Source organism: Rutilus rutilus (genome assembly GCF_951802725.1).
Source record: "Rutilus rutilus genome assembly, chromosome: 8".
In the NCBI taxonomy this organism is placed as follows: Eukaryota; Metazoa; Chordata; class Actinopteri; order Cypriniformes; family Leuciscidae; genus Rutilus; species Rutilus rutilus.
The window spans coordinates 42,236,648-42,253,094 of record NC_140222.1 but is presented as its reverse complement, the minus strand read 5'-3'; the positions used below and the strand labels follow the sequence as shown (position 1 = coordinate 42,253,094).

The 16,447-nt window shown below is 37.4% G+C and overlaps 1 protein-coding gene across 1 annotated transcript in view; it reads right to left on the bottom strand.

Moving 5' to 3' along the window:
* ptk7a (protein tyrosine kinase 7a) overlaps positions 1-16,447 on the bottom strand; it is a 53,314-nt gene that overhangs the window by 19,959 nt on the left and 16,908 nt on the right. Inside the window, exon 2 of the mRNA XM_084415947.1 lies at positions 352-648. Within this exon, the coding sequence (XP_084272073.1) occupies positions 352-648 (297 nt within the window). The remainder of the gene's footprint in view (positions 1-351; positions 649-16,447) is intronic.

Genomic DNA, 16,447 nt, shown 5'->3' with positions numbered 1-16,447 from the left:
ATAAATAAAGGTGACTTGACTTGATGTCGTTCCAGTGAGCATTGTTTTCGCGTGTGCGTTTAAATCTGTTCATCAAATAACGTTAATGTATTAACCAGCATTTATGACCGTTGAGCAATGCATTTGTTACAGTATATTGTAATCTTTGATAACAGTAGGTGCAATCTGAGAGGCTTTTGAACAAGTGCACTACCTCAGGACATTTTTGTTCATGTAAAATATACCTCATTGTCATGTTCTAGACTTGTTATGTTTAGCTTTAAATAAAAAAAAAAATCTATATTTTTCAAGGTATCGTATCGAAGTTAGAAATTCTAGTATCGTGACAACACTAATGGGCGTTACACTCACATTTGATATTGAAGGAGGCCTCGCCGGTGCGTTCTTCTTCACCACTGGTGTTCTTTGAGGCAATGCACTGGAAGTTTCCTGAGTCCAACGTTCTGTCAATGGCAGTGAATTTCAGGTTGCCCCCTTCCAGAAATCGTCGCTCTGAATTGGTGACAGTCTCACCGTTGTGCTTCCAGGTGTAGATGACACCTTGAGGGTCGTTAACCTCACACCGCAGCATGGCACTGCGCCCGTGCAAGGCATCCTGGGATTTTGGCTCCTTGGTGAAATAGAAAGAGGCGGCCTGCACACGGATCACTATGAAGAGAAGAAAACAAAAGCACAGGCATGAGCAAAGATAACCAGTACTGCGCCAAAAAACTAATCTAGTAGATCAGTCTCAGAGCTTACATGTCCAGACGGACAACTTGTGATGTTGATTAGTAAGATGCTGAAACGCAGGTGAAAGAATGTAGCTTTGGAAAAGAGCAGAACACCCCCCTCACCCTCCCTCAGACTTGTTCTTTGTTTTCTTCCAGCTGGAACTTCAAGGGCAGAAGTCCAGGTGTGCTTTAGACAGCTGGGGGTAGACAAGTCAAGAACTGGGCCTTTTTAACGCTGACCAGTCTCTCTGACCCAAACGATAACCTTAAGCATTATGTATTTGAGTAAAGCTATTGGCATTGGCCCCCCGTTTCAGATCAAAGTGTGGCTACAGCACCTGGATTGCATACTAATGAAAGACATTTTGAAGCACGAGATGCAAGTTTTAAATCTGAATTCATGAACTGTATACACAAGCATCATGCACCAATTGTGGGCTTTTACATGATGCATTACCTTAATTCATTTGGAGAACATTATTTAACGTCAAATCACATTTGATTTTCATGAAGAAACAGTCATTCCAACATGCCAGGGTGAAGCTAAGTTGTTCTGGGTGATTGCTTGGGCAATGCTACAGTGTTGTGGGTGGCAGCCAGGATGTTGCTGTCAGGTTGCTAATGTGTTTTATTTGTGGTTTGCTTCCGTTAAAGAAAATATAGTCCGTTCCGTCTCTACGGTTAGAATCCTGCGTCCATAGCAACGCTCTGTTTGTCATGGCAACGGTGTGTTATACTTAGCAGCGTCTGTTATCAAGAAATAACACACCGCATTCTACACTAGAATTCAACCAAGCCATGTAATAAAGTACACTAAAGGCCTTGATTGCACAGCTAATATAACCCCGGCTTGGTTCCATCTGGTCCGGACCATTCTTAGACACATGGGCGTCGGAACCATTGTATATGGGTGGGACAAGACCCACTCGCTTTTTAAGACCAATGATATTATACCCACTCACTTTTACCGTCTCTAATTCAGCGCATTTGTCTGTTCGCTTTTCAGAGCGCCGTCAGTCAAATCCATTCCATCCCTAATATCTAATAAATTAAACTCCATTTCCGCTGAATCGCTACATTATATTTCTCAACGAGCCGCAACTGACGAAAGTAACCGCCCGTTGTACCCTTCAGTCAAATATTGCGTTGCAAAAATCAATAACAGCTTTAAAGGTGAACTAAGTAACTTTTTTACCTTAACTGAACAGCTTCGGAGTCATTGGAATGGTTATAATACTTATTTCGGGTTGAATGGTGGTCGTTTCGCACCCCCCTGGTGCCCGTGAGCGGAAAATACGCACTTGCAACTTTGGGGTGGCGGGCCGCCGGCCGCCATGTCAGGAAGTCTCGCGTGATATCAGGTCTCGCGATGTAAACAATTGCTTTACGGCCAAAAGAAATCTGCTAAAATGCCGTCATTATTGCGCTCCCTCACGCTGTCCGAACCCGAATGAAGAAGACATTTTAAAGAATGTCCCATCTGCTTTGATGTCGTTGATCTACTAGCCTCTGGTGTCTGAGAATCACCAACGAGTTTTTACAACAGTGTTGTCAAATATCTATTCCGAAGCTGTGGGGGGAGCTCTAGAGAGAAACCTGCGAGCAAAAAGCGAGAATACAGCGTAGAAATCCCGACGCTACTGAGTGCTGCTTTAAGTTGTCATTGCTGGCAAATGACCATAGTATTAGGGGGGATAATCCACGGATAGCTGTGCATTTAATGCACGACGTGGAGGCAAAGAACCGCCCGACGTGAGGTGGAGTTTAGTTTACTTGTTTAATTAAAAGGCACCAGAATACATGAAACAGTATTTACTCCAGTAACATTTTTCTGTGGGGAGGACCCACCCACTTTTTCTTTCTTTTTTTTGACGCCCATGCTTAGACATCACACTGCTTTGGCCCAAGATTCTCATCTTTGAGGAATAATTTGAGTGTTTAGGACATTGCAGTTCCAGGCTTATTTCGAATCAGACACCACCCACTAATAACTGGTTTAGTGAAGGAGTCAGTTGTGACCAATTCAGAGTTCGATTCAAACTTTAAGGCTGTTTCCTTAATATTTTTTGGCTGACTAATTAAAAAAGAACCTGCGTCTAAAAAGTCCCTTGTTGGGTTGCTGACACGATTTGCCATGTGTTGTTTTCCTATTTACATGAAAGCAAAGTGCTATATCAGCCTACCGTCAGCATTCTCAATCCCCATTTGTAGCCGTTGATAAATAATGGAAATGTGTTTGGTGCAGGACCAGTGTAGAAGGAAGCAACAGCGGGATATATGATTCAAACACAGCTGATGTGTTTTTATATCACTCCTGAAGAACAGCATTCCAACATGCCAACTTTCACATATAAAAAGAGAGAGGGGGAATAAAACAAAAGGCAGCCCTGGTGAACGACAGGAGTCTCTAAATCTCTGGCCCATCTTTTACCCCGCAGAGTGAAGCCTCCATTCACCAGAGGACTTCACATTCAGACAGACAGACAGTAGTCGGTCACGCTCCAACAAGCACAATTCACGCTGGGAGAGGACCAGCTTGCACTGGGAATGGGAAATGAAGCCCGAATTCCCTGTGGAGTGGAGTAAAACATATTCAATAAACAGCTGCGATGAGTGACTGAAGTTTGAACCTCACCGAGATATTTCATGAGTGCGAGGGGGTAAAGGAAGGTTGCACCTGTTAGGAGCGAGATAACCCCTCTTTAATTCACTCTGACATGATGTCAACGTGACATCAGCCTATGAAACCCTGTTTCTTCATCCATCTGTTGCTGTCCTATGTGTCTGTCATCTCCGCCCGCACCTGTGTCAGTATATTATCCTTGAGTGCAGGTCAATATAGTCAATCTTAAGGTCCAGGTATGCTTCATTTTTCATGTTTGGTCTCACATGCTGTTGAGTGCACAAGCCTTTCCAAGTTTAATCTGTTGAGCGGGAGAATGGATGGATCTAGAGGACCTTTCTTTTCACATGCTCAAATCACACGCGATGTCCGTTGGTCATCAGCGAACTATGGTGGTGGTGATGAAATTTACATCATGCAAGTATACTTTCGGCTTTCCGGTCTTTACCAGTCTGCGTCCAACTGTTATTTTAAGCTCCGAAAGGTTCCCATCCCAGTAAAACAACATCAAAAACACAGGCCGATTTACGGCAGTCTGAACCCCCTTGAATGCAACAAGTGACCCCTAAAAAATCGAATTGGGTAGTTAGGGTTAGTCTCTTTTGAATGCGTGTCATCTGTGAAAGGACAAATCTGTAAATATTCCTGTGCTGATATGTATGTGGATCACTGCTGTGGTCGCTGACGTCGTCACGAAAGTTTGTCGTTTGCATGTCTTGCCAATTTAAACATTTTAAACCATTCATTTGCAATAAGACCAACCTGAAAACCTGAAAACAATAAAGTTTGGACTTTATATAAGTTAGGCTAGTAGATTTGGGGTGTGGTACCGAAATTGGAATTGAGAATTGTGAAATTTCACCAGTATCTAAAATTTTGGTGGCAAATTTATCTTTTTTTTATTTTAGCAGGATAAGTAAACATTTAAACCAATGACCCGGTCGAGCCAGAACCAAAATCCTTAGCACTGAGCCCTGGCTCAACTATTCTCAACTATTTTATTTACGTTTCAAAACTGACTGTGTGTGTATGAATTTTCATTTAATGCCAAGCAATGACAGATTTTGATGCGGACCAATTGCAACTTGTGATAATTATTATTCCGACTTTGCTTGGTACATGATCATCGCACATCATTTCGCCAATTATATACTCTGAAATGGCTCATATGTTCATTTTTATTTACAAAATAAAGAATATTTAACCATTTTCTTTTATATGCACCAATATAACAAAACATGAAACATGATTCATGAAATTAAATCAAACTTACAAAATCAGAGACATTAGTAAAAAATAAAGTTTTCCTACTATGTGTCCAGCCACTACCTAACCCATCAAAACAACATTTGAAGACTGACTACTGACTATTATGTGGTTATGATTATGATTATGCTCACAATGCAGAAATGTAAGCCACCTCTGTCTGTATCATTGTTCTTCACACAGACAGAAGTCATTACATCTGTAGGTCTATGAAAGCAGAATCATGCCTCTACATGCAAGTAATTCAGGAGACCAGATCTTTATCCATGAACCTGACATCGTCCTTAAAGAGCAGTCGGAGACAACCGTCAACGTCTTCAGACCTTATTCATAATGGCTCAATTCTGTTAGCATTATGAAGAATTTGCATGCCACCAGAGCACTAAAGGAATATTCTGGGTTCAATGCAAGTTAATCTCCATGGACATGCATTATTGCATTCCCATAGATGATTTCATCATGTCTCTCAGTTACAATGGAAGTCTATGGGGCAAAAGTACCTGAGGGTTTAAAAGCATCACTCATTTTAGGTGGGAGTGATTTTTTTTTTAGGCGAATGAAACTTCGGCTATGAGTTATTGATGCAATTCCTGTGTGTAGAGTTTACTCCATGTACAATGCTTTACAGACAGTTACAGTACCAGTCAAAAGTTTGGAAACACTACTATTTTTAATGCTTTTGCAAGAAGGTCTCTTATGCTCATTAAGCCTGCAGTAAAAAAAAACAAAAAAAAAACAAAAAAAAAAAACAGTAATATTATGAAATATTATTACAATTTAAAATAATGGTTCTCTTTTTTAATATACTTTAAAATGTAATTTATTTTTGTGATGCAAAGCTGAATTTTCATCAGCAAGTACTCCAGTCGTTGGTGTCTTATGATCCTTCAGAAATCATTCTAATATGATGATTTATGATCAATGTTGGAAACAGTTGTGCTGCTTAATATTTTTTTATAACCTGAGATACTTTTTTCAGGATTATTTGATGAATAAAAAGTTAAAAAGAACTGTATTTATTTAGAATAGAAATCTTTTGTAACAATATACACTACCGTTCAAAAGTTTGGAAACAATAACTATTTTTTTTAAAGAAATTAGTACTTTAATTCAACAAGGATGCGTTAAATTGATAAAAGGTGATGGTAACGATTTATATTGTTAGAAATGGTTTTATTTTGAATAAATGCTGTTTTTATGAATAAATGCTGTTAACGTTTTACTCCTCAATGAATCCTGAAAAAAGTATTCCAAAAAAATATATTAAACAGCACAACTGTTTCCATCATTGATAATAACTGAGTATCAAATCATCATATTAGAATGATTTCTGAAGGATCATAAGACACCAAAGACTGGAGTACTTGCTGATGAAAATTCAGCTTTGCATCACAAAAATAAATTACATTTTAAAGTATATTAAAAAAGAGAACCATTATTTTAAATTGTAATAATATTTCATAATATTACTGTTTTGTTTTTTTTTTTTTTTTTTACTGCAGGCTTAATGAGCATAAGAGACCTTCTGTCAAAAACATTAAAAATAGTAGTGTTTCCAAACTTTTGACTGGTACTGTATATCCAAAGAATCAAGGTTTGGGCACTTAGCATGAATTCTTCTTGTAGATGTCGCTGTCAGCGTATAAAAGAACCCTAGTGGAAGTAGACGTTTTTAATGGACAAAAAGCATCATTCATTCATTCATTGACAGCTATTTAGAAGTTCAAGTTCAAGTTCTTTTATTTATAGAGAGCACATTTAAAAACAGCCACACGACTGACCAAAGTGCTGTAGAGTAAAACACAATAAGAGCATAATTCTACAACACTTCATAAATCAAGACATTACCACGTGCTAAAAAGCCAAGGAAAAAAAAATGTTTTAAGAAGAGGCTTGAAACCCGTTTAAAATCTCAAAATGAGGCGTTAATTCTGACGCATTATTCCTGTATTCTGAATTTAAAAGTAATATTCTTTTATTCAGACAAAAAAAGTTTTTGCAAGCAACACTTAAAATAATATTTGGTCATAACATGGATTTAAAAAAAATATACAGTACCAGTCAAAAGTTTGGAAACATTACTATTTTTAATGTTTTTGAAAGAAGTCTCTTATGCTCATCAAGCCTGCAGTAAAAAAATATATATATATATAATATTATGAAATATTATTACAATTTAAAATAATGGTTCTCTTTTTTAATATACTTTAAAATGTAATTTATTTTTGTGATGCAAAGCTGAATTTTCATCAGCAAGTACTCCAGTCTTTGGTGTCTTATGATCCTTCAGAAATCATTCTAATATGATGATTTGATACTCAGTTATTATCAATGATGGAAACAGTTGTGCTGTTTAATATATTTTTTTGGAATACTTTTTTCAGGATTCATTGATGAGTAAAACGTTAACAGCATTTATTCATAAAAACAGCATTTATTCAAAATAAAAACATTTCTAACAATATAAATCGTTACCATCACCTTTTATCAATTTAACGCATCCTTGTTGAATTAAAGTACTAATTTCTTAAAAAAAAAATAGTTATTGTTCCCAAACTTTTGAACGGTAGTGTATATTGTTACAAAAGATTTCTATTCTAAATAAATACAGTTCTTTTTAACTTTTTATTCATCAAATAATCCTGAAAAAAGTATCTCAGGTTATAAAATAAATATTAAGCAGCACAACTGTTTCCAACATTGATCATAAATCAGCATATTAGAATGATTTCTGAAGGATCATAAGACACCAAAGACTGGAGTACTTGCTGATGAAAATTCAGCTTTGCATCACAAAAATAAATTACATTTTAAAGTATATTAAAAAAGAGAACCATTATTTTAAATTGTAATAATATTTTATAATATTACTGTTTTTTTTTTGTTTTGTTTTTTAACTGCAGGCTTAATGAGCATAAGAGACTTCTTTCAAAAACATTAAAAATAGTAGTGTTTCCAAACTTTTGACTGGTACTGTATATTTTAAACTTGTTCTTTGAGGTTCAAATATAATGTATAAAGTTTTTCCTATTAAACTTGCAGGATGTTTTAATGGTACAAAGGCCTCTTATGTCAAAAGACCAAGGAAAATTTACTCTTAAAAGCACAAAATCAATTATACTGGTGCAATGCCTCTTGCCCCATAGACATCCACTATAAGTATTGTACTATATATACGCAATCATCGTTTGCTTTTACGAACTGAGGGCCACAGCAAACCAGAGCCGGGCAATGATGTAGCGGGAGACTCCTACCACAAACCCTCACCCTCACAAACCACTGACACAACTACACAAATAAACACAGATGTATAATCTCTCCTCGTTCTTCAACAGGAAAAAGAAAGTCCTCTATCTGCGGCTCCGCATGACCAGAAGAGCTAGTCTGTAAACTCCCACGAGACCGTGAGGCAGAATTAACTCGCCGCTCGACACCGACCACACAGTTGTTACACAGTCTGACTGACCACCGTACAAGGCTTTAAATAACGCAGGAAAACAACAATAACTCCGAATGTAGTTTACGGGAAAGCGCTGGGTTAAAACAATGGACAATTATTTTAGTATTTCTAAGGTTCGAAGACTCAAGAGACTCACACTGCTGAGTGTGTTATGAGCTGCACAGCTGTATTATTTTATTTACAAACATACATTTCATTTTTACTATGAATTTTATTCATTATATCGTCAAAACATCGTCTGAGCATTTCATCAAGTCAGCTCGTGATGACTAGAGTGTACTAGGGGTGGTTAATCTGTCTGATTTCCCGATTCGATTCGATTACGATTATTGAAGTCCCGATTCGATTACAGTCGATTTTCGATTATTAACGATTCTCGATTAGCGATTATTGATTTTCCATTTCACAACAGTAAACGAAAATACACTACTAAGTGATTGCAGTATTAAAAAAAGTCAGCTGCTGAATTACTTAACTCTTTTATTGAGTAACAACAACTCAAAGCACTTTCTGTGTCGTGTAGTTATAACTTCAGAATTATTTGTATGTAGCTTATGTTCTGTAGAACACAGAAATGAATACATCACATTGTGTTGTGACTCATCAAGTTGAACTAAACAATAACAAATAAATGAAAGGCTTATTTCCTTTAGGAAGTAGATCAGAACCAACATACTGTAGAAACTGGACAATTTTATGTTCAGGTGGAGGAAGACTGCAGGTTGCAGTCGAAACATGTCAAGGTAAAGAAAAAGTTTTTTCTCCACCTGAACACCTTGTCTTTCTAGAAGAAAATTGTCCAATTTAATCATTAAGAAGACAAAATGAACTTACTGTAGCTTCAATTAGTAACATACAAAGCCACTCTTATACACAACTAAATAATAAAGTAATAAAGAGTTATGACTTGAAATGTTTGCTGTATACTACAATCAAAAACAGCTTATAAAAAGTGAATGAACATCTGCAGAGAGCACAGTCAAAATGTAACTTTTTGTGACTGAAATTGCACATATTGCAGTATAACGTACGTATAACAGATCGGTTTACACAGTGTACTGATGTGAAAACTAAACAATACAGAAAGCAGCTCTCATACAAAAATACTAAATAGGTAACAATGAAATTGGCAATTTTACATATGTTAGCTTTTAACGAAGAAGGTGCCGTTCGAATTTGGCGCTCAGCCATCATGAGTCTGTTATGTATGTGCTCTGTTATGTGCACGCCACAGACTGTCCGCGCACTGCACGTCCGCTTATAGTTCCGCCTTTTGCGTTCCGTCAATATTACGTTATTAGAAAAAAGAAAAAAATTTTTTTTAGAAAATCGATTTTTTGACATTTGTGAATCGATTCAGAATCGTCCACGTCCGCATCGCGATGCATCGAAGAATCGATTTTTTCCCCCACCCCTAGAGTGTACTGTGAAAAAAAATCTAATATTTTTATAATAATAATAATAATAATAATAATAATAATAATAATAATAATAATAATATATAAATATTGGATTAAAAATGTACAATTTTGCCTTGGGAATTAACTGAAATAAGCTGAATCACTAAATTAACTTAAAAAAAACCTAATAGAAATAAAAGCAAAATTTCTAAAACTTACACTAAAATTAAAATGAATAAATAATCAATTTACAAGCAGTAGCACAAAAAAAATATACAAATAAAATAAACAGTTTTTTTCAGGTAGGTCTAACAGTAGTATAGAAGTAAAGAAATTCTAACGAAATCTAATAAGGAATCAAATTTAAAATAATACTGGATGGTCTTCCTAGAATAAATTAAATACAGATTTAGTCATTCAAGAGCAGTGAGTGTCATTAATGTTAATCAAACAACAGCACTTTTTTGATTCAAACAATAGGATTTTTAGGCTACTGTCACTTTAAGACCGAATGCACAGATCCAATATGGGCCCTGTCCCAAATGGCACCCTAAACACTCGCGGTCTTCCTACGAGTCGGCACTTTCGTGACCTAACGCCGCTTTGACTGTCGGGAAGAAGTCTGCTGTACAGCTTCAGTGCGGGCTCAGCAATAATGCGCATCAAGGCGGGGTGCATATCGACCGCAAAGGGGGCGCTCACAAACACCCTTCTGACACCTAATGACAAATGTGACACACTATGGTCTCATGGACTTAACGGACATGCGCACACGGCAGCCATTGTAAGTCCACAAGACCGAAAGTGCATATGAAGTGTGCCATTTGGGACAGGGCCATACTGTTACACAACTATTTATGTTCACTTATGACAAAAACTACTGTTTACTCGGATACTCATCAAGATACTCATTTCGTTGTGTGTTTTTGAACATTTAAGCGCAATTTGGCACTGGCGAGCTGTTTGTGAGGCGGCCTTATGTGTGTGCGCAAGCGAAATTAGTGAAATTACGTCTCACACAAAGTTTTCAAATGACTTTGCACGTTATTTAATGAAGAAATATGAATCGTACCTCACGTTTAGCATTATAATTACTTTATGCGTCGTCAGCATGAGATCGGCCTTTATAGAGACCGCCGATCAAACCGATTATCAGCTGATAGCTTTCGGTAGCGGATCAATTGGACAACCGATGGGCTTCAGTTTGTTACAGTTACTTTATAAGAGACATAGAAAAACTGAAGATCACTAGTTTTTGACATATCAAAAAGGAAAACTGACATCAAAATAACTTTTAGGCATTATATGTCGAAATGAGACTGCACAATGTTTTAAAATGAAGCCACGTTGTGTTTAATAGTTCAGGTCTTAAAAGCAGCTAACATCAATACGACTTTCATTGGCCCTGATGAGAACAGTGTGCTTCAGGGCGAGAGCACTAACCTGGCTGAAGGTGCTCTCCACTTCCTGGATTCCTGTGGAGGAATTTGAATTTTTTGGGACAAAGATGCCATTCATGCCCTCTCTACAACTAACAAGCCAGGAGAGAACCAGGAAAGGAACCTGATTGGCTGAAGAACATATAAACTTTATGTAGGCTTGCTCAAAAAAACCTCTCCAAAGAGCATGGGTTGTGCCCTAACACTATCAAACTGTGTTCAAACTGGCCCCTTTCAACACACAAACCTCAAGATACTGGAGAGACCAAAACATTTGGAAGAAACCATCCAAAACGATGGTTTCTGACATTGCTCTAGACAAACACACACAGTCCCTTATTAAAGGATTAGTTCACTTTCAAAAAAAATTTGCTGATAATTTACTCACCCCGATGTCATCCAAGATATCCATGTCTTTCTTTCTTCAGTCGAAAAGAAATGAAGGTTTTTGAGGAAAACATTCCAGGATTTTTCTACACAGAATGGACTTCAATGGCAACCAACTATACCAATGTTCAAAGAAGGTCCAAATGTCCGTCTCAATGCAGCTTCAAAGTCTCGACACGATCCCAGTCGAGAAATAAGAGTCTTATCTCACGAAACGATCGATCATTAAAAATAAAATAAAAAATTAACCACAAATGCCCATCTTGTACCATCTCTGAGATGCGCCACGTATTACGTCATCACATTGGAAAGGTCACAAAAAAAATAAAAATAAAATAATAATAATAATAATAATAATAATAATAATAATAATAATAATAAATTAAAACAAAGATGTCGGATGATTTTGAAGTTGGAGGAGAAAATGAGATGAAATTTTTAGCCCTTCCCTACCTTTCTGAACCGGAGCACACAGACAAATAACTTAGATGACGTGACGCATGACCTTTCCAACGTGATGACGCAATGCGTGGCGCATCTCAGAGATGGTACACGACGAACATTTGTGGTTAAAAAGTATCTATCTATCTATCTATCTATCTATCTATCTATCTATCTATCTATCTATCTATCTATCTATCTATCTATCTATCTATCTATCTTTTTTTTTTTTTTTTGAAAATGACAGATCGTTTCGCTAGATAAGACCCTTATTTCTTGACTGGGATCGTGTCGAGACTTTGAAGCTGCATTGAGACGGACATTTGAACCTTCTTTGAACATTGGAATAGTTGGTTAATTCTGTGTAGAAAAATCCTGGAATGTTTTCCTCAAAAACCTTAATTTCTTTTCGACTGAAGAAAGAAAGACATGGATATCTTGGATGACATCGGGGTGAGTCAATTATCAGCAAATTTGTTTTTTGAAAGTGACCTAATCCTTTAAGGACCAGAATTCTAACAAATAGAATAGGTTCAACTTATATTTACAATCCTATCCGTCTTCCTTGCCAGCACTAAGCTCACCACCTTCACAATGGACCTTTGATGCCAGACGAGCAAAACTTTATAAGGCGCATCTGTGGTCGGACTCAATCCACCTCTGGAAAATCTGGGACCTAATCTAATCCGCTTGTATCAGAGTCATGACGGATTTTCCATTAAACAAGTAAGGGATGCTGTACATTCAGCCAGTCATTAACACAAAATAAACCTGTCGACTACACAGTTCAGCAGCAGAATGTCACCATTCACCAATCGAGTATTTCAGAGAGCCGACGCAGTTTTACACACCAATTCTGTGTTTCAACTGTGTGTATTAAAAGGCGCAACGAGAAGCACAGTCGGTATGCAGTTGGGAGGATGAGTTAGAAAGAGCCGCTGATTTATAAGTCAATGTGATTTACTTGGCATATGAAACAAAGACCTCTGGGGTGGTGGACTCAGACTGCACTGTAATTTTAGACCCACCCCACACATTGTGCCACCCACAGATGTTGAGACAGTAAAGTACCCACATAACTGGTGCTGATGAACTCCACCTGTCCTCTTTAAACACAAGTCTTTTAATTGGGTTGTTAATCTGATCTGAAACCATGAGAACAGCCCACTTGGAAATGTGACCGCTGAGGGTCGGCCCACAGAAAACTGTAGGGGTAAGAACTGGATGCTTGAACTTTATGAGATCATAATTTAATATTTGACACTAGACGATTTTTTTTTCTGACACTAAAGCATTTCATGTTTTTATGCAGTTATGTGGAGTATTTTGGACCAATGAGATTTCATTGTACATTGATGCAAAAGCACAAAGCAACAATGCAGTAAATCTGTGTGACCAACTTGAACCAGTTGTGAAATCTGCATAATGGAAATCTTTCACCCCCATGCGAAATTCTCAATTGAAATTCTTTGATTTTACCCATGAAAATTCAGCAAGATGAAACCGCTCCTTTAAGCCATAAAATTTAATCCAGTTGACCAATGCAAGTTTGCCAACAGAAATCAAGATGGCCAATATATAACAAGTCAAGTCAAGTCAAGTCATCTTCATTTATATAGCGCTTTTAACAATGTAGATTGTCTCAAAGCAGCTTCACAGAGATAAATGTATAATATAACGTAAGATTGTTTTGGCTTTATAGCGGTTCTTTAATAAAGTTATTTTCCAGCTAAAGTTAGTTTTGATTGATTCGCTTCCGTCGCAACGATCATTTGTTTTTAAATTAGGGCCGCCAAGACGACACCATTCTCTCTACACAGACTTTAAACGCGAACCTGTGAGAAACGCTGATGGCGTTCAGATGCACATTAAGAACGAGTTCTATAGTTATGTGCGTTTGAATATATGTGTGCAGGTTTGGAATTCCCTACAAACCAAACCTAAACAAATTACTGGTGTTTCCTTATAGTTTTGATTCAGAATTTTATTTTATTTTATCAATTCGGGGTAGATACGCAAATTGAGTTTTCCCGACGACGCGTTATCTGTAGAGTGGGAAAGGGATCCTCCATAGGGAGAGACTAGTTGGCCCTTCAGCACTGCATTGACATCGGGTCCAGGCGAAGGTCCTTCATCAGATCTGGAAACGGCCTGGATCCGGCAGGCTGCGGGAAAACCTTGGGATAAACAAAGACACTAAAATTAGCGTAGATGCCATTCTTCTCATGATGTAACAAGTACATCAGGATTTATGGGAAGTGTTCCCGGTTCCAGCTGACCTAATCTATGCAGCCTAATATTGAATTATAGAAGTCTATAATGTATTATGTGAACGCTATGTCAAAGAGATGTGTCTTTAATCTAGATTTGAACTGACAGAGTGTGTCTGCTTCCCGGACAATGGTAGGAAGGCTGTTCCAAAGTTTTGGTGCTAAATAGGAAAAGGATCTACCGCCAGCAGTTGATTTAGATATTCTAGGTATTATCAACTGGCCGGAATTTTGAGATCGCAATAGACGTGAAGGAGTATAATGCGTTAAGAGCTCGCTCAAGTACCGCGGAGCTAAACCATTTAGTGCTTTGTAAGTAATCAGCAATATTTTAAAATTGATGCGATGTTTAATAGGGAGCCAGTGCAGTTTTGACAGAACCGGGCTAATATGGTCATACTTCCTGGTTCTGGTAAGAACTCGAGCTGCTGCGTTTTGGACCAGCTGTAGTTTGTTTATTAAGCGTGCAGGGCAACCACCCAGTAGAGCATTACAATAATCTAGCCTTGAGGTCATGAACGCATGGACTAATTGTTCCGCATTTGTCAATGAGAGCATATGACGTAATTTAGATATATTTTTAAGATGGAAAAATGCGGTTTTACAGATACTAGACACGTGACTTTCAAATGAAAGATTGGTATCAAAGAGCACACCCAGGTTCCTAACCGACGACGAAGACTTAACAGAGCAGCCATCAAGTGTTAGACAGTATTCTAGGTTATTACGTGAGGAAGTTTTTTGTCCAATAATAAGAATCTCTGTTTTTTCAGAATTTAGAAGTAGGAAATTACGAGTCATCCAGTTTTTTATATCAGCTATGCATTCTGTTAATTTAGTGAATTGGTAAGTTTCGTTAGGTTTTGAAGAAATATAGAGCTGAGTATCGTCGGCATAACAGTGGAAGCTAATTCCATGTTTCCTAATAATATCTCCTAATGGCAGCATGTACAGAGTGAACAGCAGCGGTCCTAGTACTGAGCCCTGTGGTACGCCATACTGAACTTGTGATTGATAAGACATCTCTTCATTTACTGCTACAAACTGATAACGGTCAGATAAGTATGATTTAAACCATGCTAGTGCAATTCCACTAATGCCAACATAGTTTTCTAGTCTATTTAAAAGAATGTCGTGGTCAATGGTGTCAAACGCAGCACTAAGATCGAGTAACACTAATAGAGAGACACAACCACGATCGGATGATAAGAGCAAATCATTTGTTACTCTAACGAGAGCAGTCTCAGTACTATGGTATGGTCTAAATCCGGACTGAAAATCCTCGCAGATATCATTTCTTTCTAGAAAGGAACATAGTTGTGAAGATACTGCCTTTTCTAGTATCTTTGACAGAAAGGGTAGATTCGAGATCGGCCTGTAATTGACTAATTCTGAAGGATCAAGTTGCATTTTTTTAACAAGCGGTTTAATCATAGCCAGCTTAAAGTTTTTTGGTACGTATCCTAGAGACAAAGAGGAATTAATGATATTAAGAAGAGGATCTATGACCTCTGGAAGCATCTCTTTCAGTAGCTTAGTCGGTATAGGGTCTAACATACATGTTGTAGATTTAGATGATTTAACGAGTTTAGTAAATTCTTCCTCTCCTATAGCAATGAATGAATCAAATTTTTCCTCAGGGAGACTACAATGCACTGCCTGATGCGATACTGTAGTAGACGGTTGCATAGTTATAATTTTATCCCTGATATTATCAATCTTATAAGTGAAGAAGTTCATAAAGTCATTACTGCTGTGCTGCTTGGAACCTTCTGTGTTTGAAGCTTTCTTTTTCGTTAGTTTAGCCACTGTTTCAAATAAATACCTAGGATTATGTTTATTTTCTTCTAATAGGTTTGAAAAATAAGCAGATCTAGCAGCTTTTAAAGCCTCTCTGTAAGCAATCGAGCTCTCTTTCCATGAAATGCGAAATACCTCTAATTTTGTTTTCTTCCAGTTGCGCTCCATTTTTCTGGCTGCTCTCTTAAGGGCCCGAGTGTGCTCGTTGTACCACGGCGTTGGATTATTTTCTTTAATCTTCTTTAAGCGCAAAGGAGCAACTGTGTCTAAAGTGCTGGAAAAGAGAGAGTTAAAAGTTTCTGTTGCAATATCAAGTTTTTCTAAGCTATCCGGGATGCTAAAATGATGAAACTGATCAGGAAGATTATTAATAAAGCAATCTTTAGTAGCAGAAGTGATAGGTCTAACATATTTGTAACACGGAGTCGGCTTTGCAGCTTTGGCTAAATGTAATTTACACGAGACTAGATAATGATCTGAGATGTCATCGCTCTGCTGCAGAATTTCAACGGCATCAACATCTATTCCATGTGATATTATTAGATCTAGAGTATGATTACGACGATGAGTAGGTCCTGACACGTGTTGTCTAACTCCAATTGAGTTTACAATGTCTTTAAATGCCAATCCCAATGCATCTTTTTCATT